Genomic DNA, 26,010 nt, shown 5'->3' on the forward strand with positions numbered 1-26,010 from the left:
TGTTTACTACTGGATACTAATTGAGTGATATAAAATTGACACAGTGTTTACTACTGGACACTAATTGAGTGATATAAAATTGACACAGTGTTTACTACTGGATACTAATTGAGTGATATAAAACTGACACATTGTTTACTACTGGATACTAATTGAGTAATATAAAACTGATGCAAGTCATAATTTTACAACTAAATCTTGAATAGCAAAATTGAAGCTGAAACTTGATATTTTAATAAGAGATGTGTTAATTAGAGATGTATTAATTAGAGATGTTTTAATTAGAGATATGTCAATTAGAGGTGTGTTAATAAGAGGTGTGTTATTTAGAGATATGTTGATAAGAGGTATGTTAATTAGAGATATGTTAATAAGAGATGTTGCCAAGTGGAAATTGTCATATTTTATCCTTTAAAACTTTACATCTTGGAAAATTTGTCATAGTCTGCCAGTTATTATGTACATGTTACATTCTTTCCCAGTAATCTATATACATGTATTTAATTTATTCCCAGTAGTCTGTGTACATGTATTTAATTTTATTCCCAGTAATCTATATACATGTATTTCATTTATTCCCAGTAATCTGTGTACATGTATTTAATTTATTCCCAGTAATCTATGTACATGTATTTAATTTATTCCCAGTAATCTGTGTACATGTATTTAATTTTATTCCCAGTAACCTATATACATGTATTTCATTTATTCCAGTAATCTATATACATGTATTTCATTCATTCCCAGTAATCTATATACATGTATTTAATTTATTCCCAGTAATCTATATACATGTATTTCATTTATTCCCAGTAATCTATATGCATGTATTTCATTAATTCCCAGTAATCTTTGCACATGTATCATTCATTCTCAGTAATCTGTGTACATCTATTTCACTCATTCCCAGTAATCTATATACATGTATTTCATTTATTCCCAATAATCTATGTACATGTATTTCATTCATTCCCAGTAATCTTTGCACATGTATCATTCATTCCCAGTAATCTGTGTACATGTATTTCATTCATTCCCAGTAATCTGTGTACATGTATTTCATGCACAGTAATCTGTGCATGTATTTCATTCACAATAATCTATCTAGATGTATTTCATTTATTCCCAGTAATCTATGTACATGTATCATTCATTACCAGTAATCTGTGTACATATATTTCATTCATTACCAGTAATCTCAGTACATGTATTTCATTCCCAGTAATCTGTGTTTGAAACTCATAATAACATTCATACAAATATAGAAAGCATTTACATTTTATGTACACAGCGTGCATGGACTAATAATACATGTATTTTACAGTATAAATGAGGAGACATTTTGGAGGAACTACTTCTACCGTGTATCGCTCATCAAACAGTCCACACAGCTTACATCACTAGCACAACAGACAGGTAAGATTTGATATAAAGCCAGAGTTGAAATGGTGCAAACAAGCAATGTTTGATGCAGCTATTTTGTAAAAACACAAGTAAACAATTTACATCCATTAACTGCATACCCAAACATACAGTCTGCATCAAGTTTTTATAATGAGTAACACCAGACATGTGTAAGGAGAAACTCCACTAAAATTACAGCAGTTTTGTTAAGGGGAATGAACAGTCATCCTAAATATAGGTCCTCTTTTTTCCTGTCTGATGAATCAGTATAACTTTAGTTAGATAGTGTTAATCAAATACAGGCAATTTATTACAATTAACCTTTTCATTGACAAGACCTGCCCATCACTGTATCAACAAATGGTGTGACAAAACCATGACATTAAATTAGTATCATTATACCAACAAATATGGACAGCATTCTTTTGCATACCAGGACACAGCAATGTGGAATGAATTGCCCACTGAACTTAGACACAAAGACACAGTGATCCCATTCAAGAGTGCTCTTAAAACTCGCTTATTTCGACTGCAATAATAAACTTGAAGACCTAATAATGTTTCCAACCTTAAATATTTTCAGCATGTTTTTTTTGTTTTCTAATTTCATGGTGTTTGTTTTTTGTAATCATGTCATTATATATGTTTTGTATGTTATATGTGTTGTCTAATTTTGTAAAGCTCTTAGAGCTTCTAAAGATTATGTGCTATACAAAGTCCTCATTATTATTATTATTATACCAACAAATCATGTGACAAAACCATGACATCAAATCAGTAGAGTTCAAATTTTTTTTTGGTAGATTGGTATTAAACCAGTAGATTTAAACATGTTTTAAGGGGATTGAAAACAAAACAAGTACATTTTTGCCATGAGATATATTGTCAATAATGACACCAAACTTGTGACCCTACACATATTTTGACTTTTCTGTCCAAGAAGCAGGATAGGATCTGAATGACAATGTGGGTTGTCATTGTACTCTGGCACAGACATTTCTGTGTAGTCTTTGAGCCTGGAAACAACATTAGCCAATTTAGTAAAATGATCTGCAGTGAGGAAATAATTATGATAAATTATGCTTTGCCACAAAATTTGCAAAACCACTTTATTCACTTTTGATTCAGTCACAAATAAAGCCTTCATAGTTGGTGTTTGTTGCAGAAGAATCGTTGCTCTTAAGTGATGATGTTTGCATATGCATGGTGGTATCATTTTTACCTTCATACAATATCTTAAAATCCACTTTCCTTAGTGCAAACTTGGAATCAGTGATATCACACAGTAGCCGGATAAGGATTACTAAACTTGTAGTAATATTTTTAAAAAAAATACATTACCCAATCATATTACCTTAGAACTACTACTGTCTCACAAATCCAGCCCTCCCAGATTAAAACCTTTTAGCTAAAATATTAAACATTATCTACTCACCTAGGTGGCAGTTAGAGTGATCTCCCTATGATACTTGGGTTGGTATCAAATCCTGTAAATTCTTCAGTTACTATTTACGCTTGTGCTGTGTAGCACAATCTCTCTAGACAGAAAGGCGCTCACAAAATCCATACAAGCAGTTTGAAAGTTTTCGATGTTAAAACAAGTTAGAGGAGTTTGTCTTTAAAGAGGAGCATAATCTATCTTTAAATTTCCAACATTTATGTTCTTTCTCTTATTGACAACAAGGTTTCTGACTTTAAAGTGTTATCACTTTGCAATTTTCACACATTTAGGTGCCATTGGGTCATACATGCACAGGTTGAGATAGCATCCCCTCACATTGCTATAACTGTATCATTAGTTGACCTATCACCACTTGTCAATCACACTGATAAGTTAATGAATCAGTGAGAGTAAATTAAACACACCTCCAGGCATTGCTTATGTCAGCCATTTTCCTGTGACAAACTGCTTGTAGAAATAATTAATTGATCATGATAAGTCTTTATGATTTTTGCAATGATTTGTTTATAGCTTAATCAATAAGGGTGAAAAGCAGTCAGCAGGAGCCTTGTAATTCTGATAGTCGATATCCGGATTGTCTAAATGGAGGAATTCAATTTATTCCTTTCCAAAAACAAAGACAAAACTTTGATGGATAACGGCTTTTATGTGGTTATGTGTACAGTCAGCTGAGTATGGAAATAATTGATGGCAATTACAACATGTTTGTTTGCACAAAAGTATGTAGAAAAGCATGTCCCATCGATGGATTGAAGAAAAAAATATGAAATTGAAAAATATAGCAAAATATATGTAAAAATAAACATTTAGAATATGGTTGGAGAAGCCCCCCATCCCAACTTTTGAGTTTTGATGTATATTATGTTTCTTGTGTAGGAAGAACTGAACCCCAGACTTCATTATTTTAAAGTTTGAAAATTTACACTTTAATGTTGGCTTTTCCCAAAAGCAATGATTTATGGTTTCGATCTTTTAGACACTTGAGTGACTCTTTTCTTTTTCATTGGGCTGAAGGAGGAGGTGGGGATACAAAAAGGTAATAATAAAGAAATACAAAAACAATGGTTTCAGATAATTATTGTCCAGTATATTAACTCAATTGGCCCCAATCCCACCTGTAGGCGAGATGAGGCTGTACCCTATTTCCAAGCTCTGCAGCATCAAGGTCATTTAAGATACACCAACGTGGGTGGTATTACAAAAAAGCAGACAGATATAGCTTTACAATGATACCAAATAATCTGGAAGTTCTAGTTGCACTACAAAATACAGAGGGAAAAACCTAATTTTTGGACCCGCTTTTTTTTCACCCAAAATTCGCTCGTGGTTGGAATGTGATTTTGTGTCTGGATTTTAGACCTTTTGGCCTCAGATGTAAGGCAGACCGGTCTGAACTGCACACAGACAGGTGAACCTTTGCAAAAACTAGGATAAGTTGGGCATTTGGAATAAAGAGAGGTCTCCATACGAAAATGATGCGTCCATTAAGCAAAAAAAAGAAAAAACTCCAATTTTTACCCTTCTGCTCATGCTCAAGCAAAATAACCAATGGGAAATGAAGTTTCTAATACAACTAGGCATTAGTCTCATGGAAAATCTGTTGAATGCTGATGTATTATAATGTATTCAGAAATGGCCCCCAAAATGTCTTTCCTACTTGCATTTCAGGCAAACACAACAAAAACCTCTGGGGTCAAATGAGTTAAGCTTGTATTTACATGTTTGCATCAACAGACATCATTGATCACAAATTCCATCTGGGGAATATAATAGAACTTTAAAATTATTATGTACAATGGTATTCTTAAAAAGTTGACTGCTAAATAGCAATAGCATAAGATCACTTTTCTTATTTGCTATTTATGGCAACTGTATATGACCCATTTCCAAGAAAACAGACAGGTTTCTTCAAAAGTGAACTTTCCTTTCAGATTCATTTTATTTATATGCTAATTAGTAAATCTGTTTATATTTTTAAAGAAATCGGCACCAGATGTTAAGTGAAATGCTTTATTGTATGTGGATGTTGTATGATGGAAAATATTGGAGTAGATGGATCTTTTCAAATTTCAAAACATGTTAGATCAGAATAAGAGACAAATCAACACAACTTTACAAACTTTAAAAGAAGAATATGACAGTAATGTAAAACAGCACTCTGAGCACCTGACCATGATCATTGTAGGATTCCAGTTTACAATCATTCAACAAAAGTTACACATGTATTCTAGTTGAAATGAGTAGAATATAAATAATTTGTCAGTATATTTTGTGTTTTTATTCTGGTTCTAATCTAAATGGCATTTGCCCTTTGTGACAAGAATTTTTACCAGCTACAGAACCAGGTTAGTAGTAAAAATGCATCTTTTTTCATACATGCTTTAATTCTGGCATGTAATATATAGGGATCAATCTGTCATGGATCTATTAGCAACAAGGTGTAATGCAATAATCCCAGCCTTTACAACCTGTTCCCGGATTCAGAAGGTCTGGCTAATCAATGCTCTTTCTACAGATTGGAACACCCAAAAGTGTATACAATCCTCCAATATATGTGGTTCCAAAGGTGGTACATGAAACAAAAGAATCAGAGGGTCAGCCTCATCAATCCCACAACAGAAATGCTAGGAATCAAGATATTTTTCATCTACTTTTAGCAACCACGATGGCAGGTTGTTTTATCCCAGCCCAGATCTACTAAACCTATACTTCTGGATCTTATTAAAATACACCATTGGGAATAAAAACAGTTCTCACAACAGTTGGTGGAGAACCCCTCAAGTGAGACATCTCATCTGCTTGAAAGGAATATGAAGGAAGTGGAATATATTTTCAGTGGTGCACAAAAGAACACTTTATACCACTGTAGGCAAACTTCCTATGGTAACTAAACCAGAACATTTAAAACCTACCATTCCACTGTAACTGGCACACTGCATTATCATGGAAGAGAAGATATTAGACAAATCAAAGACATCTGATCTTCTGTTCATTTTTTATTTCACCTGTCCAGTGACACTGGATCCTTGCCCAAGTGGAATTTATCATTTGTACTAGACAGGCTGAACAAGCAGCCATTTGAACTGCTCTCAAGAACTTCATTGATTCACCTATAATACAAGTCCTGCCTCATTTCATGGGAAAATGGCAAGCAGAATCATTAAATACATGTCCTATAGTCAGACCCTTCTTCATGCAGTTCTGGCAAGATGGGTCAATATCATTCATGATGCACCCTGCTGTCATTGCCAAGAGTAAGCTACTGTTCATGGGCAATCCGACTTTGGTAATAATTCCTGTCTACAGGACCCAGTACAAGATCTGAAGTGGTACTTGATGAATACTGAGCCACTGTGTCAAGGAAGATTATGCTTCTTCTTGCCTTCAAAAGAGGGAAAGGAGGATGTGTCAAAACAGACACTTTCATCCAGGATAAAGTGGGCTATCTGTTCCACATATCAGAAATAATCCTGCACCATAAGGACACAGGTTCACGACATCAAGTGGATTTGCAGGATGGAAAATTGTTCCCTTTCAGTGCCGCTTCCCAAAATATGGAGTTTGTTTTCCAGCTGGGTTATCTAGAAGCTGTCTCACATACCTTAGGGGACAAGAGATGATCTCTCTGTGTTAAGGGGTTGTATCTCCCTCCACCTGCTACCTATTCTCTTAAGATATTATGATTGGATAAGGTATTTGAAGAAGAAACCAATTGTTTTTAGTAAATGTTTCTTTGATAACACTTGCCCAATCATAATTCACATGCACCCTCCCGGCCTCCTAGCAGTTTTATCCATATAGAAAACATGTCACAAAACCAGCAAGTAACTTACAATTTCATGGCATTTGGCAGGAATTCCAGTATCAGATCACGCTATGTAATTGCTATCTACAGGAATTCCAGTATCAGATCACGCTATGTAATTGCTATCTACAGGAATTCCAGTATCAGATCACGCTATGTAATTGCTATCTACAGGAATTCCAGCATCAGATCACACTATGTAATTGCTATCTATAGGAATTCCAGTATCAGATCACGCTATGTAATTGCTATCTGCAGGAATTCCAGTATCGGATCACGCTATGTAATTGCTATCTACAGGAATTCCAGTATCAGATCACGCTATGTAATTGCTATCTACAGAAATTCCAGTATCAGATCACGCTATGTAATTGCTATCTACAGGAATTCCAGTATCAGATCACGCTATGTAATTGCTATCTACAGGAATCCCAGTATCAGATCATGCTATGTAATTGCTATCTACAGGAATTCCAGTATCAGATCACGCTATGTAATTGCTATCTTCAGGAATTCCAGTATCAGATCACGCTATGTAATTGCTATCTAGGTAAGCAGATAACTTTTAGCTTTTTAGGTAAAAAGTTTGAAACTGGGAGGGCTGGATTTGGGAGGTAGTAGCAGTTCTCCTAAGATACTGTGATTGGGTAAGTATTATCGAATAGGTGTATTTTACTCGAAAAAAAATTGGTTTCCCATTTAAGACCAGGCTTTATTCATCAACAGCAGCATAGCATTTCTCATTTCGGTACAATATTGTGAATCTAGAGTTTGCAGGACAAACAGAGGCAAATCTGTGAATTCAAGTACAACAAAAAATTGTCTAGAAAACCATGAAAATGGATACCTGTGAACATAAATATAAACCAGAGTAATTTAATTTTTAAAAATATTTTGCCATTACAATGTGAAAGCCAAGTTTGGTGGGATTTGTTGTATCCTAAAAATATTTATTTGTTTTCTGTTAAGAAATATTCGGCTAAGATATAATATGCACTCGTTAATCTTTATAGAGTTAATTTTATTTATTACAAAATTTAAGCAACACTGGTCCACCAGCTAATGTGAAATCAGCAGATCAAACTTGCAGTGTGCCTAGGTGAATTAAGCCATTTTTCCATTGGCAGCCCATATTGTTCACTTTATAAATGTACCTGTCGGAAAATAAGGACAGTTTTACATAGTGTTCAGTTTCTGACTTAATAACACATGTAAGTCACTTTACCAAAATAAAATTTAAATAATCAGTTTGTACTCTGATTGAACTCAATCACCTTGCATGAAGCAACTGAAATATGCAAGTATCCTGTGACCAACCAGAATGGTCTACTGGCTAATAGAGCAATGTACTTTGTTAAGATGTATGGCAGATTGTGCACATACAGATCACAAATGTCAGTGTTGTGCGATGTGTACTACCAGCATGACCAGTCAAATGTCTTTGGCAAACAGCTGCATCATTTCATTCCTGGAATAGAGAATTGGCAACCTAAATGACATCATTTCATTCCTGGAATTGGCAACCTAAATGACATCATTTCAGTCCTGGAATTGGCAACCTGAATGACAACCTTTCATTCCTGGAATTGGCAACCTAAATGACATCAATCACAAAATGGTCCTCATGCTTTGAATTTTATCCAGACAATCATTAATTAAATCAAGTAACAAAAATAAATGACTTTCCATAATGTAATACTATGAGAAATTGGATGAATTAGATTCTTGTATAGTTAGTGATTAGCAAAGTATCACTATTCCAGCTGGCAATATCAGCAATATTAAGGTGTTGTGCTCTAGTGTTGTAAGGTCATAACTTGTAACAGCTGCTGTATTCAACTGGAACTTAGGGATAATATTACCATGATATTAAAAATTGTTTACATGCAATATAATGTCTTGCTGGCATAAAAAGATGCTATTTGATATGTCTTGCCTGCATTAAAAGATATGTGATCTGTCTTACCTGCATAAGCGTACATCATGTGATCTGTCTTGCCTTGATACACAGACATGTGATCTGTCTTGCATGCATAAGCCAATGCCATGTGATATGCCTTTCCTGTATAAGCATACATCGTGTGATCTGTCTTGCCTTCATAAGCAGACATGTGATCTGCCTTGTCTGTATGAGCAGCTGCCATGTGATGTCATTCCTTCATAAGTAGACATGTGATCTGTCTTTCCTGCATAAGCAGACGTGATCTGTCATGCCTGCATGAACAGATGCCATGTCATCTGTCTTTCCACCATAAGCTTACATTATGTGATTTGTCTTTCCACCATAAGCTTACATTATGTGATCTGTCTTGCCAACATAAGCAAGTGTGTGATCCATCTTGCCTGCTTCAGCATAGAAATACATCACCATAATGCTGCTACACCACATGTAATTCTCTGCATGTACGGAATGCAGTGGCATATAACGTTTTGCTTACAGTGAAGTTCATATGCGTGTACTAGGGTTAGATATTTTGAAATTATATATACCAGGTAACTCTATTTCTGATATTGTCACATTCATGACACGTGTGAGTAAATGTTCAGAGTAGGCCCCTGTAACCTATAATTTATCATGCAGTGCCTTTTAGTTAGACCTTTTGTTTTAGTTAATGTAAATTTAATTAATTTCTGAAAGTTTTTTTGAATTATAATTAAGAAAGGTATTATTGCTAGAAATATGGCTTAATTTTGCTAAAGAGAATCTAATCCAGTTGTCACACAGAACCAGTTATCACACAGAACCAGTTATCACACAGTTGTTACTTATTCTTGATTCTGTGCAGTATTGGTTTAATAAATACAAAGTTAACACATTAGGAACATTTTTTTGTCAACATCTTACCAAAATTCTGCACAGAACTAAGAATAGCTAATGATTTTGCAGTAACTGGTTCCATGGAGAAACTGGCGCAGACTCTCTACTTGTAGTAACTGGTTCCATGGGGAATCTAGCGCAGACTCTCTACTTGTAGTAACTGGTTCCATGGGGAATCTGGCGCAGACTCTCTACTTGTAGTAACTGGTTCCATGGGGAATCTGGCACAGACTCTCTACTTGTAGTAACTGGTTCCATGGGGAAACTGGCACAGCCTCTCTACTTGTAGTAACTGGTTCCATGGGGAAACTGGCGCAGACTCTCTACTTGTCTAGCTAGATTTTAAATGATGTTACTATCTTTAATTGATGATTGTAAATTTAAGTGTGTGAATACAGGAACAGTACTTATATTGTATTTTTTTCTCTCAAAAAAAGTGATATATTATTTTTAAATTCAAATTTAATTTGTTCAGTAGCACATAATTTATTGCCTGTATAATTTTTTCAGGTAGTACAGGTGAGAAGTCCAGTGAAAGCTCCCAGAGGCCCTCTACCAGCAGTGAAACTAAAGGTACTGCTTTCATTGAAAGTATAATGTGTGCACTCAATTACAAAATGTACAGATCCATATCTGCTGTCAAATAATGCACTGACAGATCTGGGTCTGTCTTGTTTTATCAGTGCAAACTTCCATATTGTGCTGATGGATTCGGGTCTGTTTTGTTTGTTCTACCAATGCAAACAGTGTAGACACTGATAGGTAGAATATAGAATGTAGTTCACCAATCTGCTGGTTCATCAAGAGGTACATCTCAGACAAATGCAGACAGGATAGACAGATCTGCCATTATGTTAAGAGGTAACCTGGGTGTGTGTGGTGTGTTCTACAAATGCAGACAGGATAGACACAGATCTGCCATTATATTAAGAGATAAACCTGGATCTGTGTGGCGTGTTCTACAAATGCAGACAGGATAGACACAGATCTGCCATTATATTAAGAGGTAAACCTGGATGTGTGTGGTGTGTTCTGCAAATGCAGACAGGATAGACACAGATCTGCCATTATATTAAGAGGTAACCTGGGTCTGTGTGGTGTGTTCTACAAATGCAGACAGGATAGACACAGATCTGCCACTATATTAAGAGGTAAACCTGGGTGTGTGTGGTGTGTTCTACAAATGCAGACAGTATAGACACAGATCTGCCATTATATTAAGAGATAAACCTGGGTCTGTGTGGTGTGTTCTACAAATGCAGACAGTATAGACACAGATCTGCCATTATATTAAGAGATAAACCTGGGTCTGTGTGGTGTGTTCTACAAATGCAGACAGTATAGACACAGATCTGCCATTATATTAATAGATAAACCTGGGTGTGTGTGGTGTGTTCTACAAATGCAGACAGGATAGACATCTTTAAGTAGAACAAACAGCATAGACCCTGGTATGATGGTACGTAATGAGATGACATTCTTGAATCTGTGTTTTGTTGGTTTAGTTCATAGCATAGATGGATACAGACCCAGAAAAGTGGAATATACTTGTATGCATGGATACAGACCCTGAAAGGGGGGGGGGATTTCACCAGCAAAATGAAAAAGAAATGCAAAACAAAATGCAGATATAACACAAATGAAATGCAGAATAAATGTAAATGAAATGAGAAATGTCCATGAATGAAATGACAAATACCTCTGCAAGAAATCAAAATGTAAATGCAAAACAATTAATGATGAATTAAAATGAAATTTGAATTTGAAACTCGATTACATTCAGCCTGTCACTTTTTTAGTCAAAAGTCTGCATGATAATCCGTGATCACATTCTTAACAATGATCAACAGTTTTTCGCTTCTTACAGGTCATACTCTACAGCAAAATTTTAGAGTTTTTTGCAGATACAGTTATATTTTTATTATTATTTTTACTTGTGGGATGAGCTTTTGTCTTATGTCTCTCATCCACATATGCATCTCTCCATTAGCACAAGTTTGTTATCACTTCTTTTCCTAAACTCTTTGGAGGATTGCCACACATTTCATCTCAAGGTCTAGTTTAAATGAACATTATGCTGCTCAGACATCCAACATAGCTGCCACCACAGCAGCTGAGACTCCTGAATAGAGTTGTATCAACATGGTGTTTTCACTGGTAGACTTCTTATGATGTCTAGTTGGTCCTAAATGAAAATGGTGCTGATCATATGTCTAATGTTGCCACAACAGGATCCATCTTCAAAATCATGTTATTGCTGCCTTATCTACATTGAAAGTCTTATTGACATGGGTGTTTTAGACTAATTATCTTCTTGTCAGTGTGGGAGTTTTGGACTAACTGTGATCTTATCAACATGGGTGTCTTGTTGACATGGGTGTTTTAGACTAATTATGATCTTATTGATATGGGTGTTTTAGACTAATTATGATCTTATCGACATGGGTGTTTTAGACTAATTATGATCTTATCGACATTGGTGTCATGTCGACATGGGTGTTTTAGACTAACTATGATCTTTTTGGCATGGGTGTTTTAGATTATGATCTTATCAACATGGGTGTTTTAGACTAATTATGGTCTTATCGACATGGGTGTTTTAGACTAATTATGATCTTATCGACATGGGTGTCTTGGACTAATTATGATCTTATCGACGTGGGTGTTTTAGACCAATTATGATTTTATCAACATGGGTGTTTTGGACTAATTATGATCTTGTCGACATGGGTGTTTTAGACTAATTAAGATCTTATCGACATGGGTGTTTTAGACCAATTATGATTTTATCAGCTTGGGTGTTTTGGACTAATTATGATCTTATCGACATGGGTGTTTTAGACCAATTATGATTTTATCAACATGGGTGTTCTGGACTAATTAAGATCTTGTCGACATGGGTGTCTTGGACTAATTATGATCTTATCGACATGGGTGTTTTAGACTAATTAAGATCTTATCGACATGGGTGTTTTAGACCAATTATGATTTTATCAGCATGGGTGTTTTGGACTAATTATGATCTTATCGACATGGGTGTTTTAGACCAATTATGATTTTATCAACATGGGTGTTCTGGACTAATTAAGATCTTGTCGACATGGGTGTCTTGGACTAATTATGATCTTATCGACATGGGTGTTTTAGACCAATTATGATTTTATCAACATGGGTGTTTTGGACTAATTATGATCTTGTCGACATGGGTGTTTTAGACTAATTATGATCTTATTGGCATGGTTGTTTTAGACTAACTATGATCTTATTGGCATGGGTGTTTTAGACCAATTATGATCTTATCGACATGGGTGTCTTGGACTAATTATGATCTTATCGACGTGGGTGTTTTAGACCAATTATGATTTTATCAACATGGGTGTTTTGGACTAATTATGATCTTGTCGACATGGTTGTTTTAGACTAACTATGATCTTATTGACATGGGTGTTTAAGACCAATTATGATTTTATTGACATGGGTGTTTAAGACCAATTATGATTTTATCAACATGGGTGTTTTGGACTAATTATGATCTTATTGACATGGGTGTTTTAGACCAATTATGATTTTATCAACATGGGTGTTTTGGACTAATTAAGATCTTGTCGACATGGGTGTTTTAGACTAATTAAGATCTTATCGACATGGGTGTTTTAGACCAATTATGATTTTATCAGCATGGGTGTTTTGGACTAATTATGATCTTATCGACATGGGTGTTTTAGACCAATTATGATTTTATCAACATGGGTGTTCTGGACTAATTAAGATCTTGTCGACATGGGTGTCTTGGACTAATTATGATCTTATCGACATGGATGTTTTAGACCAATTATGATTTTATCAACATGGGTGTTTTGGACTAATTATGATCTTGTCGACATGGGTGTTTTAGACTATATATGATCTTATCAGCATGGTTGTTTTAGACTAACTATGATCTTATTGACATGGGTGTTTTAGACTAACTATGATCTTATTGACATGGGTGTTTTAGACCAATTATGATCTTATCGACATGGGTGTTTTGGACTAATTATGATCTTGTCGACATGGGTGTTTTAGACTAATTATGATCTTATCGACATGGGTGTCTTGGACTAATTATGATCTTATCGACATGGATGTTTTAGACCAATTATGATTTTATCAACATGGGTGTTTTGGACTAATTATGATCTTGTCGACATGGGTGTTTTAGACTAATTATGATCTTATTGGCATGGTTGTTTTAGACTAACTATGATCTTGTTGACATGGGTGTTTTAGATTAATTATGGTCTTATTGACATGGGTGTTTTAGACCAATTATGATCTTATCGACATGGGTGTTTTGGACTAATTATGATCTTGTTGACATGGGTGTTTTGGACTAATTATGATCTTGTTGACATGGGTGTTTTAGATTAATTATGGTCTTATTGACATGGGTGTTTTAGACTAATTATGATCTTATTAATATGGGTGTTTTAAGCTAATTATGGTCTTATCGACTTGGGTGTTTTAGGCTAATTATGATACCTAATTAGTCTTGAATGAAGGTCATGCCAATCCGACCTTAGGATGGCTGCCATAAGAAACACGTTCATAATCTTTGTCTCTAATTCTCCTGAATCAATGATTGTTTCAACATGATGTTTTCACTATAAGTCTTCTTATGGTGTCTGCTTTGTCCTAAATGAAAACGGTGCCAGTCTTATATCAAATATGACTGCCATGGAGGGTAATTTAATAATCTTATCATTCAGAGTTGGTTTCAACACTCAGCTGTTAAAAAGAAGAAAAGTCTTATCTTAAATTTTAGGAATTCTTTTTGGACATTCAAGTTCTTTGAGTAACTGTTCATTGTTAATTAAATGTTATCCTTAGCATTGTATGAATTTGCTGTTTTGCTAATATGCACTTCTGATAAAGTATGTTGGTTACCTAGCCACATTGGTATTAAAGGTAACGAAAAAGCAGATCGCGCTGCTAAAATGGCCCTTTCTCAAGAACCATCTGATTTTAAAATACCATATACTGATTTTAAACCTTGTATCAGAAAGTTCTTACGTCAGAAGTGGCAGGCATCATGGAATGATGCTGTAAATAACAAACTTCATGCAATCAAACCAACTCTAGGAGAATGGACTCCTTCCTACAGAACCATTCGTAGGGAGGAGGTAGTCATTGCAAGAATCCGAATTGGTCATACTTATATCACCCACATCCACATACTAAAAGGTGAAGACCCACCAGAGTGCGTTTCTTGCAATGAACCATTCACTGTCAAGCACTTTATGATAGAGTGCTTTGACCTGCAACCTACGCGCGATCGTTATTACATTGTGCATGACATGAAAGAACTTTTTGATAATATAAACATCACTCGTATTATCGAGTTCTTGAAAGCCGTAAATATTTACTCAAAACTCTGACTTTTATGCTATCACCTTGTGCAGTTTTATGCAATATACATACCGTCCCATTTTAATACCTATTAATCTTTTTTACATCTCCCGTTGATCGGGAAGCTTTATTTTGCACCGTTACCATCTTACCGTTTTTAATTTCAACCATTTGTTCTTTTATATCGCTGGTTGATATAGAACCTTTTATAAGTTTTAAAAGATTATACAAGTAACACTTTGTTTGGCGCTAAATAGCCTAAAAGTGCTGATGCGCCGTTAAAAAACAAACAATCAATCAATCACGATAAAGTATGAAAGCAAGAGTTCTCTCTCTTTAACACTTGAAAATGGAAAACCTGATTTCAGTCAGTGCATTTCCATTTTGTTCCAAATAAATGAAAACAAAAAGAAACAGTGAATGAAAGTGATAAATGCATTTCTGAGACCACAAATGGTAAACACTAAGGTCATAGCTGAAATGTAACTTCGAATCAAATGCAGATGGAAAGCAAATGAAATAAACTTCAAATAAAATTTAAGAAATTACAGATTTGGTGATGTTACCATTTTAGGATCTGTAGATTCATCCTAAACACAACCTTTGATAACATTATCACCTCACATTCAAGTGACAGGACTAAAATTAAAAAATTTGTTTGGATTTGTTATCGAGTTTTAATGATTAGGAGGAAAAATATATCAACAGTAGCTCCAATTAACACAATATTTTGGCAACATTTAGAGGCATACATATATATATATATATATATATATATATATATATATATATATATATATATATAGTCAAACCTGTCCTAACAGTCACCTGAATTTAGTGGTCTCATGGTCACAATGGCTGCCCCCTCCCCCCGCAAATTTTTATATAAATGTCATGTAATAAGTGGTCACCTATCCTCTGTTGATAGTGGCCAGGTGTTTCTTAACCAAGCAGTGCCTTCCGCAATCAATAGAGCACATCAGCAGTGACCACTCCAAGTATGCAAATTAAACTTATGTTTGCTGAGCATGGCATGGTATATATAAAGGTATATTACATGAATCAATAATTAAACTTTTGATTGTACTTTCTGTAGTCCAGTGAAACTCAAAGGTTTCTGACAAAGCCAGATTTATCAGGCAGAGAGCTTATGTCATTGCAGTACTCACAGCAAAACCATCGTTGACATGTGCTCTATTCTTGATGAATCTGACTTCTTCAAGTTGCTGCAACAGCAACTAGCTTCTGGTCATTGTTCTCAGGTAATATATTGATAAGTATATATCTCAGGTAATATATGGAGAAGTATATATCTCAGGTAATATATTGAGAAGTATATATCCTTTGATTCTTTACATACAGTATGCAACTTTTATTTAATATTTTCCTGTGTTTGTACAACAACATTTGAAACAGGTTTGTTGTTGATAGGATGTGACTATTGGACCTCTGATGTCATTGACATGCAGATTACGAGATTTGCATAATCATGTGACTAGAAATGCAAATGACGAGTACCAGATCAGATTTCATCAACTCTGTAGTTGCATCTCGTCTGTCAACAGATTAAATAATAATGATTATAATATTCTTAATTTATGAGAAAATAAGTCAATTTCCTATCGATTTTCATGCAGGTAAAACACTATGTAACATCATTTAAGTTTGCTAGGCCTGCTGATGCACAGTGATGGCAAATTCCAACTTTTCTAAAGGCAATTGACTTTGACCCTAAACTCCAACATAAATGTTGAAAGATCAAAAATAGGGTGTGAAGGTTTACAGTACCTAATGTTGTAAGGTACTACTAACAAGAGAGAGAGAGATAAACGTGTGCATGTACTCACTTATATTTGTTGTGTGGGGGGGGTGCATTTAAATTATCAGATTGGTTTTATGAGAGTCGAGTGTTCTGCAGGAGAGAAGATAATACCTCTTGTCATAGGCAAATAAAAAATCCAAGTAAGGATACAGTATTCATGTGGAACTTATTAAATTGTTTTTTTTTTTCTTTTGCTAAACAGTTAAGCTAAATACATATATCTTGGTAGTATACTCCTACTGCTAATAATAATACAGGTGAAATAATAATAATGATAATACTTCTAGTAATGTTATTTGGTTCATAGCACATAAATTTGTCATGACCCAAATTTGAGAGCTTTTACCTGCCTTCAGAGGTCACCTGTCTGCAAAGGTTACTTTTGCCATTTTCCATTGGTGGCTGTTGTCGACAGGTTTTTGTGGTTGCTGCAAACTGTAGGGTTAAGGACCAAACTGTAGGGTTAAGGACCAAATGAACATAGGTCAGACCATGAAGATCAAAGGACCTGTTTCCCAAATCCATGAATTTAAGTACCAATTTCAGAACATTTGTAGAAATTTATTTCTAATCAGTGCCATTTGACCACTGATGTACTGACATGCTGTTTCACCCTGGTACTTACATACAGTTTACTTTAAATCACATTTACTTATAATATAAAAACTTGATCATAGTTTTTGTGTGGCAATTATCCAGAATGTAAAGCTAGAAGCAAATAATACAGCACTGTAGATTATAGATGACTCCAGGTATGTGTATCCTCAAAATGACGTAAATAACTAGATTACCCCAAACTGCTTTCTGCCACTCAGGAAATAGCATGCCTTTTTCTTAGAAGGTAGATTACTTGTAGTTGTTTCTAGTTATTTTCTTCATTTAGACCATTTCATTATCTTTAATATCTTTTCTTTTCTGTTACAAAATGTGAATATTTATTGTTCTACACATGTCAGTATTGTGTATGTATTTCATTGCCCCCTAAGGAAGACCTTACTGTTGATCATACATTGAGAAATTTTATTATTTTCTCAGCACTGTTACCAACATTTGTATCATCATATAATAGTTATGTTGATGATTTGCATTCCCATTTTGTTTCTTTTAAAATCTTTGAGAATCTGGCGCCTATCAAAGCTCTGGTTGTAGCTGTGTCACTGTCTTGTGCTGTATATATCAGGAGTTTGCAATTACAATCAAGCTTCCTACTTCCTGTTTAGTACAAAGCCATAATTATCAGCATAAATTTTAATTTGTATAGGGATTATTAAACATTTTCTTCCTTTGTCTTTTTGAAGAAGTCAACTGTTTCTTGGGAGTCCCTCTTGTACATGAAATTAAATGGTCTTAGGTAGAGACTAGCTCCCTTGGAGAGGTGACATTTTATTGCTTCTAGCTCCCTTGGAGAGGTGACATTTTATTGTTTCTAGCTCCCTTGGAGAGGTGACATTTTATTGTTTGCATAAACCTCAATAGAATTTCATAACTTTTCTAATGAACAGTTCTACCTTGATGACTCAGACAGAATGGGACCAGGAAACAGAGACCATGCCATATGCAAGGGCATGAATTACCAAGGGACCTCTGAAAATTTAGGATAGCGATGGACATCTACAATGTGAAATGGTTGGGGTGGGGTTAAGTGGTCAAGTACTCATTTAATAATCATGATGCAATCAATTGTCAATAAATAGAGTTTTCTAATGAAGTTAATTGTTTTTTTGCATAAATTACCTCTATTTTCAATATATCCAATCTCTGAAAGATTGTTTAAAACATTACTCCTAGTGGTTTCAATACACATCACATGTGTACAGCAAAATGGTTGTGTATTAGATCACTGCATTTTGCATGTGAATGTGGAGACATTGTAGTGCTACTGTGGATTTAGAATAAAACAAGATTGTTTTAGAAAAAAGTGACAGTTATTTAGAAAAACAACAAAGTGGAAGCTTGGTTTTTTAAAAATATATGTTGGTAAAATTTTGATACTTTATTTTCATTGCATGTTATAGTAGAATTTCTGCTTATCCTTAAGCAAACCTCTGAGTGCAATTTTTAAGTTCATTATAAACTTGGGAACTTGCTTCTCCATAATGAATCCTATTTTTGTTACTAAGCCTTTCATGTGCCTAGTATGCCTTTCATGTGCGTAGAAAGCCGTTCATGTGCCTAGTATGCCTTTCATGTGCCTAGTATGCCTTTTCACTTTTTTCTTCAGAAAATTTAACATTGAATTTGACTTCTTATTAAAAGTTCTGAATTCATGATGTTGATTCGAATTTCTGGGCACCAGCTGCCATTTTAGATTATAAAATGAATGATATATCAATGTTTAGTTTACCAGTTTTGATCACAGATTTGTGTTCAACAAAAAGGAGCCTGTTTTAAGGATATTTTCTATAAGAAAAATCCACACATGCCACCTTGTCATAAGATGGTTTAGGAGTAATATAGTGAAGAGTAGCATAGATCTTAAATGTGAAATGATGTCAGTACCCATTTAGAAGTTTCATTTAAAACAATGATGTCAGTACCCATATAGAAGTTTCAATTATAGCAATGTCAGTACCCATGTGGAAGTTTCATTTGAAACAATGACGTCAGTACCCATTTAGAAGTTTCATTTGAAACAATGATGTCAGTATACATTTAGAAGTTTCATTTGAAACAGTGATGTCAGTACCCATGTAGAAGTTTCATTTGAAACAATGATGTCAGTATCCATTTAGAAGTTTCATTTGAAACAATGATGTCAGTACCCATTTAGAAGTTTCATTTGAAACAATGATGTCAGTTCCCATTTAGAAGTTTCATTTGAAACATTGATGTCAGTACCCATTTAGAAGTTTCATTTAAAACAGTGATGTCAGTATCCATTTAGAAGTTTCATTTAAAACAATGACGTCAGTACCCATTTAGAAGTTTCATTTCAAACAATGACGTCAGTATCCATTTAAAAGTTTCATTTGAAACAATGATGTCAGTATCCATTTAGAAGTTTCATTTGAAACAATGATGTCAGTATCCATTTAGAAGTTTCATTTGAAACAATGATGTCAGTACCCATTTAGAAGTTTCATTTGAAACAATGATGTCAGTACCCATTTAGAAGTTTCATTTGAAACAATGGTGTTAGTACCCATTTAGAAGTTTCATTTAAAACAATGATGTCAGTATCCATTTAGAAGTTTCATTTGAAACAATGATGTCAGTACCCATTTAGAAGTTTCATTTGAAACAATGATGTCAGTACCCATTTAGAAGTTTCATTTGAAACAATGATGTCAGTATCCATTTAGAAGTTTCATTTGAAACAATGATGTCAGTACCCATTTAGAAGTTTCATTTGAAACAATGATGTTGGTACCCATTTAGAAGTTTCATTTGAAACAATGATGTCAGTATCCATTTAGAAGTTTCATTTGAAAGAATGATGTCAGTACCCATTTAGAAGTTTCATTTGAAACAATGATGTCAGTATCCATTTAGAAGTTTCATTTGAAAGAATGATGTCAGTATCCATTTAGAAGTTTCATTTGAAAGAATGATGTCAGTACCCATGTAGAAGTTTAAATTAAAACAATGATATCAGTACCCATGTAGAAGTTTCAGTTAAAACAATGATGTCAGTACCCATGTAGAAGTTTCAATTAAAACTGTGACATCAGTACCCATGTAGAAGTTTCAATTAAAACAATGTCAGTACCCATGTAGAAGTTTCAGTTAAAACAATGATGTCAGTACCCATTTAAAAGTTTAAATTAAAACAATGATGTCAGTACCCATGTAGAAGGTTCAATTAAATCAGCGATGTCAGTACCCATTTAGAAGATTCAATTAAAACAATGATGTCAGTACCCATGTAGAAGGTTCAATTAAATCAGCGATGTCAGTACCCATTTAGAAGATTCAATTAAAACAATGATGTCAGTACCCATTTAGAAGTTTCAGTTAAAACAATGTAGTCAGTACCCATGTAGAAGTTTAAATTAAAATGATGTCAGTATCCATGTAGAAGTTTAAGTTAAAACAATGATGTCAGTGCCCATGTAAAAGTTTCAATTTAAACAATAATGTCAGTGCCCATGTAAAAGTTTCAATTTAAACAATGATGCCAGTACCCATGTAAAAGTTTTCAATTTAAACAGTGATGCCAGTACCCATGTAAAAGTTTCAATTAAAACAATGATTTATCAGGTCTGAAAATGAGTTTCTTAGCAGAATGTGTAATATGCATCCAGACACTCTCAGATGCATCAGACATGTACTAAATATTTTGGAAACTGTTACATACATAAAATACAAATCACAATGCAAATAACAGTGTTTCCAAATTGCACTGGATCATAATGCTCGTGTTGGTCAACTAAAGTCATATATATAAAAGAAAAACTAACAGGCAACAGTGCACAGCTATTGTGATACTTGCCTGAGTGCTTTCAGAATCTACCAATTCCTTTCTCAAAGACACAAAACTGCTATGGTTGATCACACAAATGAGACAAGAAGAAAGCACTAATTATCTTAAAAAGGAAGATTACACAAAGGAGACGAGAAGAAAGCACTAATTAACATAAAAAGGAAGATTACAAAAATGAGACAAAATCAAAACACTAGTTGCTTGACAATGGATGATCATGAAAGAGGTCAGACTAACACACTAAATACTTTACAAAGGACAATTATGCAAGTGAGACAAGAACAAAACACTAATTGCTTTACAAAGGACAATTATGCAAGTTAGAAAAGAACAAAACACTAATTATCTTATAAAGGATGATTATACATGGGAGACAAGAGCAAAACACTAATTACTTTACAAAAGACAAATACACAATGTCAGGACTGTGTAAATTACAGTGTTCATTAGTGTAATCATCCTTTGTAAAGCAATTAGTAAATTTCAAAAGTGCTTGGGCTCTTTTCACATCATAAATATTTACAGTTCCAAGCTAGATTATTCTTGCCTTCCAAGAATATAAAAATAATTTAATTGTATATATATTTTTTAAATATAAAACAGAAATTTGTTGCAAATTATAAAAGGTTTTACAATGCATATAAATTTAATTTTTTGAAATTTTTTAAAATGTATATTTCCTAGCTATGATTTTAGGAAGAATTTCAGGTTTATGCAATGTCAGATTGTTGTCAACATTTGTATGAACGTCAGTTATTGATATTTTTATTTGGTGTCACTCCTGTTATAGTTATCTATATTTAATATTCAAATTTATGTTGTACAGAAATTTTAGATCAGAAAGTTATTTCATTTTTTAAAGATAGAAGATCTATATTCATGTAAGATTTTTATGTTCAATTTCTGTTCATGCCATCACTTCCAAGGACTTGCAAGTGAGTCATGATAACTCTTATCTCTTTTTCCATTGTTAATTTTTTACAACATAACACAGTTTTGTATTCTTGTCCAATAATCATTTGGAAGCAGTAGTTTTGAAAAAAATGTTGAAGTCCTCTTTTTCTAATTTTTTTACAGTTTAGGGCATAGAGATAAATGTTGTACCTACCAACATAATTATGACCAAATACACAGTAATGTTTGTACCTACCAAAATAAATATGACCAAACACACACTAATGTGTGTACCTAACAACATAATTATGACCAAACACAAAGTAATGTTTGTACCTAACAACATAATTATGACCAAACACACACTAATGTTTGTACCTAACAACATAATTATGACCAAACACAGTAATGTTTGTACCTAACATAATTATGACCAAACACGTTTTACAGTAATGTTCGGAATGATGTAACCATTTCTTAATCCTTTTTAAATATACATGTATTTCTTCTTAGACACATATAAAGCTAGTTGCCCGAGTCTTAAGCTTTTTTAGAATGGAGAACTGCTACATGGCATACACAGCTATTGGCATAGTAACATACAAGTATACTTTGGTCAGAGCTTCTCAATTATGCCATCTCTTAGTCCCATGTTCCAGGTTAAGGGAAGTAACTGCATCCTTTATTAGCTGATGACATAATGTTGTCGAAACTCAAGTTATTTCCCTTGGTTCAGAAGCTGCATTCAGGGTTACATCAGAAGTCAGAACATCCAGGATAATTGTTTAACCAAATACCTTCATTGGTGAAAATTAAGTAGAATAATATCATTTTGTCACAAAAAGCAAAAACAATGGGTATGTCATTAGACTTAAATAAATCTGATTAAAAGACATGAAACAATCTACACCCTTTGATATAATAACCCCAGCTACTACTACTAATGATAATACAACTGACAATATTTAAAGAGGGTGACATAATTAGTTGATGAAGTTATATGCATGTTTAGATACAGAGTACACATACATAGTGACACACACCATACAAACCAATAAATTGCATTGATAATAAGCTATATATGACAAAGTCAACAGAAAATATGAATGAACATGCTCCAACTAGGTACATTGTGTATATACAGTACAAAAGTAGTGAGACAACAAAATGGAGGGTTTGAGAATTTTTTTACTTTAAATGCATTTGTCAAATCAAACAGGTTCCACTTTTCATCCTTTGAATTAAATTTTACTTAAATGCATTTGTATTTGTACTTTTTCTAATTTCCTTTGGGATTCTGTTCTAAATTAGTGACTGAGTATGAAACATTTTTCTTAAAAAGAGTTCTTTATTTGGTGTTGGAATGGAAAGGTGATTAGCTGAAAATGATCTTAAATTTGGGGTGTTGCCTTGTTTTCTAGCATGAAATAGTTGATTGAGATATAATGGGGCTATATTGTTTTCTAGCATGAAATAGTTGATTGAGATATAATGGGTCTATATTGTTTTCTAGCATGAAATAGTTGATTGCGATATAATGGGGCTTTATTGTTTTCTAGCATGAAATAGTTGATTGAGATATAATGGGGCTATATTGTTTACTAGCATGTAATAGTTGATTGAGATGTAATGCGGCTATATTGTTTTCTAGCATGAAATAGTTGATTGAGATGTAATGGGGCTATATTGCTTTCTAGCATGAAATAGTTGATTGAGATATAATGGGGCTATATTGTTTTCTAGCATGAAATAGTTGATTGAGGTGTAATGGGGCTATATTGCTTTCTAGCATGAAATAGTTGATTGAGATGTAATGGGGCTATATTGTTTTCTAGCATGAAATAGTTGATTGAGATATAATGGGGCCATATTGTTTTCTAGTGTGAAATTGTTGATTGAGATACAGTGGGGCCATATTGTTTTCTAGCATGAAATAGTTGATTGAGATACAATGGGGCTATATTGTTTCTAGCATGAAATAGTTGATTGAGATATAATGGGGCTATATTGTTTCTAGCATGAAATAGTTGATTGAGATATAATAGGGCCATAGTTTTCTAGCATGAAATAGTTGATTGAGATATAATGGGGCTATATTGTTTCTAGCATGAAATAGTTGATTGAGATATAATGGGGCTATATTGTTTTCTAGCATGAAATAGTTGATTGAGATATAATGGGGCTATATTGTTTTCTAGCATGAAATAGTTGATTGAGATATAATAGGGCCATATTGTTTTCTAGCATGAAATAGTTGATTGAGATATAATGGGGCTATATTGTTTCTAGCATGAAATAGTTGATTGAGATATAATGGGGCTATATTGTTTTCTAGCATGAAATAGTTGATTGAGATATAATGGGGCCATATTGTTTTCTAGCATGAAATAGTTGATTGAGATATAATGGGGCTATATTGTTTTCTAGCATGAAATAGTTGATTGAGATATAATGGGGCTATATTGTTTCTAGCATGAAATAGTTGATTGAGATATAATAGGGCCATATTGTTTTCTAGCATGAAATAGTTGATTGAGATATAATGGGGCTATATTGTTTTCTAGCATGAAATAGTTGATTGAGATATAATGGGGTTATATTGTTTTCTAGTATGAAATTGTTGATTGAGATACAATGGGGCCATATTGTTTTCTAGCATGAAATAGTTGATTGCGATATAATGGGGTCATATTGTTTAAAACTTTGTGCAGATGTCGAGCCTTTCTCAAAAATATTTGTTCACTTACTGTTAACATTTTGATACCATTGAATTTGGAATGTTTTCGTCAAGATCTAGAAACAGTCTGCAGACCTTTCATGCAGGTGTAATAACTTGTAGATATCCTTGTGTTTCTCCAGATAACATTACTATAGTATAGGTATTGTTCTATATAGCATTTAACATATTATCAGTTGATAAATATGGCCTTATCTTGCATAAAAATGACACATGATATTGCCTTTATGACACAGGACTTCAATGTGTTCATTCCATTGCAAATTGCTTTCAACCATCACCCCAGTTGTTTTGTCATGGGTAGCCATTTGTGTAGCTAATTTCATTCAGCTTAGGATTCCAATTGTTATTTTCCAATTTTGCTTTCTTTTGTTGGATAACAATCATCACAATTTTGAGAAGGAAACCTGTAGGTCTAATTTATAGCTCTTTGAAATCTGATAGAGTAATCTCATCCCTATATAAGTCAGCAGATGAAATACAGTTGCCTAACTGCAATGGCAGGTCATTTATGAAAATGAGGAAGAGTAGTGGACCCAGGATTGATCACTCTGGCATTTCACATGTAATTGGCTTTTCATTAGTAGAGATGACATTTACTTCTTAAACTGTTTCTTGTTGTTAGATATGATGTAAACCAATCAGTCATAGAACCTTGTTGTTAGATATGATGTAAACCAATCAGTCATAGAACCTTCACTCTGATGAATGTTTATTTATTGATAAGAATATCAACAAGTTCAGAAGCTTTTCTAACAACTAGTATGGATACAGCTTTGACGGTATAGGGAGAGAGAGATGATAAACCTAGAGAGACATTCTCACAGGTTTCATAAGCTGTCAGAATATACCTAGAGAGACAATCTCACAGGCTTTATCAGCTATAATGGTATACCTAGAGAGACGGAATACCTAGATAGATGGTATACCTAGAGAGACAATCTCACAGTCTTCCTATGCTTCACAACCTCCTTGTGTCAGGGACAACAGTACATATCCAGAGGGTCAGTGAAATATGTCTCAGCTGGAATTGGTGCTTTTGCGTCATAATGAATGTGATTCCATGACCTCTGACCCTTATAATATAAACATCATGGCATGTTTCTACTGAGAATATTAGTGATGAGCACTTTGTATTTCCATTGAATAATAATTTGAATAAATAATTCCACCAAAATGAAAAAATTAAGGCAACAATAAGACTGATTTTGCTTGAAGATTTTAAGGCATGAATCAGGAATTTTTCAAGTAAACAAC

The 26,010-nt window shown here is 33.9% G+C and overlaps 2 protein-coding genes across 4 annotated transcripts in view; one reads left to right on the forward strand and one right to left on the reverse strand.

The window, feature by feature from the left end:
- LOC149785990 (uncharacterized) overlaps positions 1-21,822 on the reverse strand; it is a 33,307-nt gene extending 11,485 nt beyond the window's left edge. Inside the window, exon 1 of the mRNA XM_089976262.1 lies at positions 21,132-21,822. The gene's annotated coding sequence lies outside the window, so the exon portion shown is untranslated. The remainder of the gene's footprint in view (positions 1-21,131) is intronic.
- LOC149785989 (synapse-associated protein 1-like) overlaps positions 1-26,010 on the forward strand; it is a 193,325-nt gene that overhangs the window by 34,788 nt on the left and 132,527 nt on the right. For all 3 annotated transcript variants that reach the window (XM_089976257.1, XM_089976256.1, XM_089976258.1), the window contains exons 5-6: positions 1,325-1,416; positions 10,000-10,062. In XM_089976257.1, coding sequence (XP_089832383.1) covers positions 1,325-1,416; positions 10,000-10,062 — 155 coding nt within the window. The remainder of the gene's footprint in view (positions 1-1,324; positions 1,417-9,999; positions 10,063-26,010) is intronic.

The sequence above is a fragment of the Sinohyriopsis cumingii genome, chromosome 12, assembly GCF_028554795.1.
Source record: "Sinohyriopsis cumingii isolate HCF-2022 chromosome 12, ASM2855479v2, whole genome shotgun sequence".
Classification (NCBI taxonomy): Eukaryota; Metazoa; Mollusca; class Bivalvia; order Unionida; family Unionidae; genus Sinohyriopsis; species Sinohyriopsis cumingii.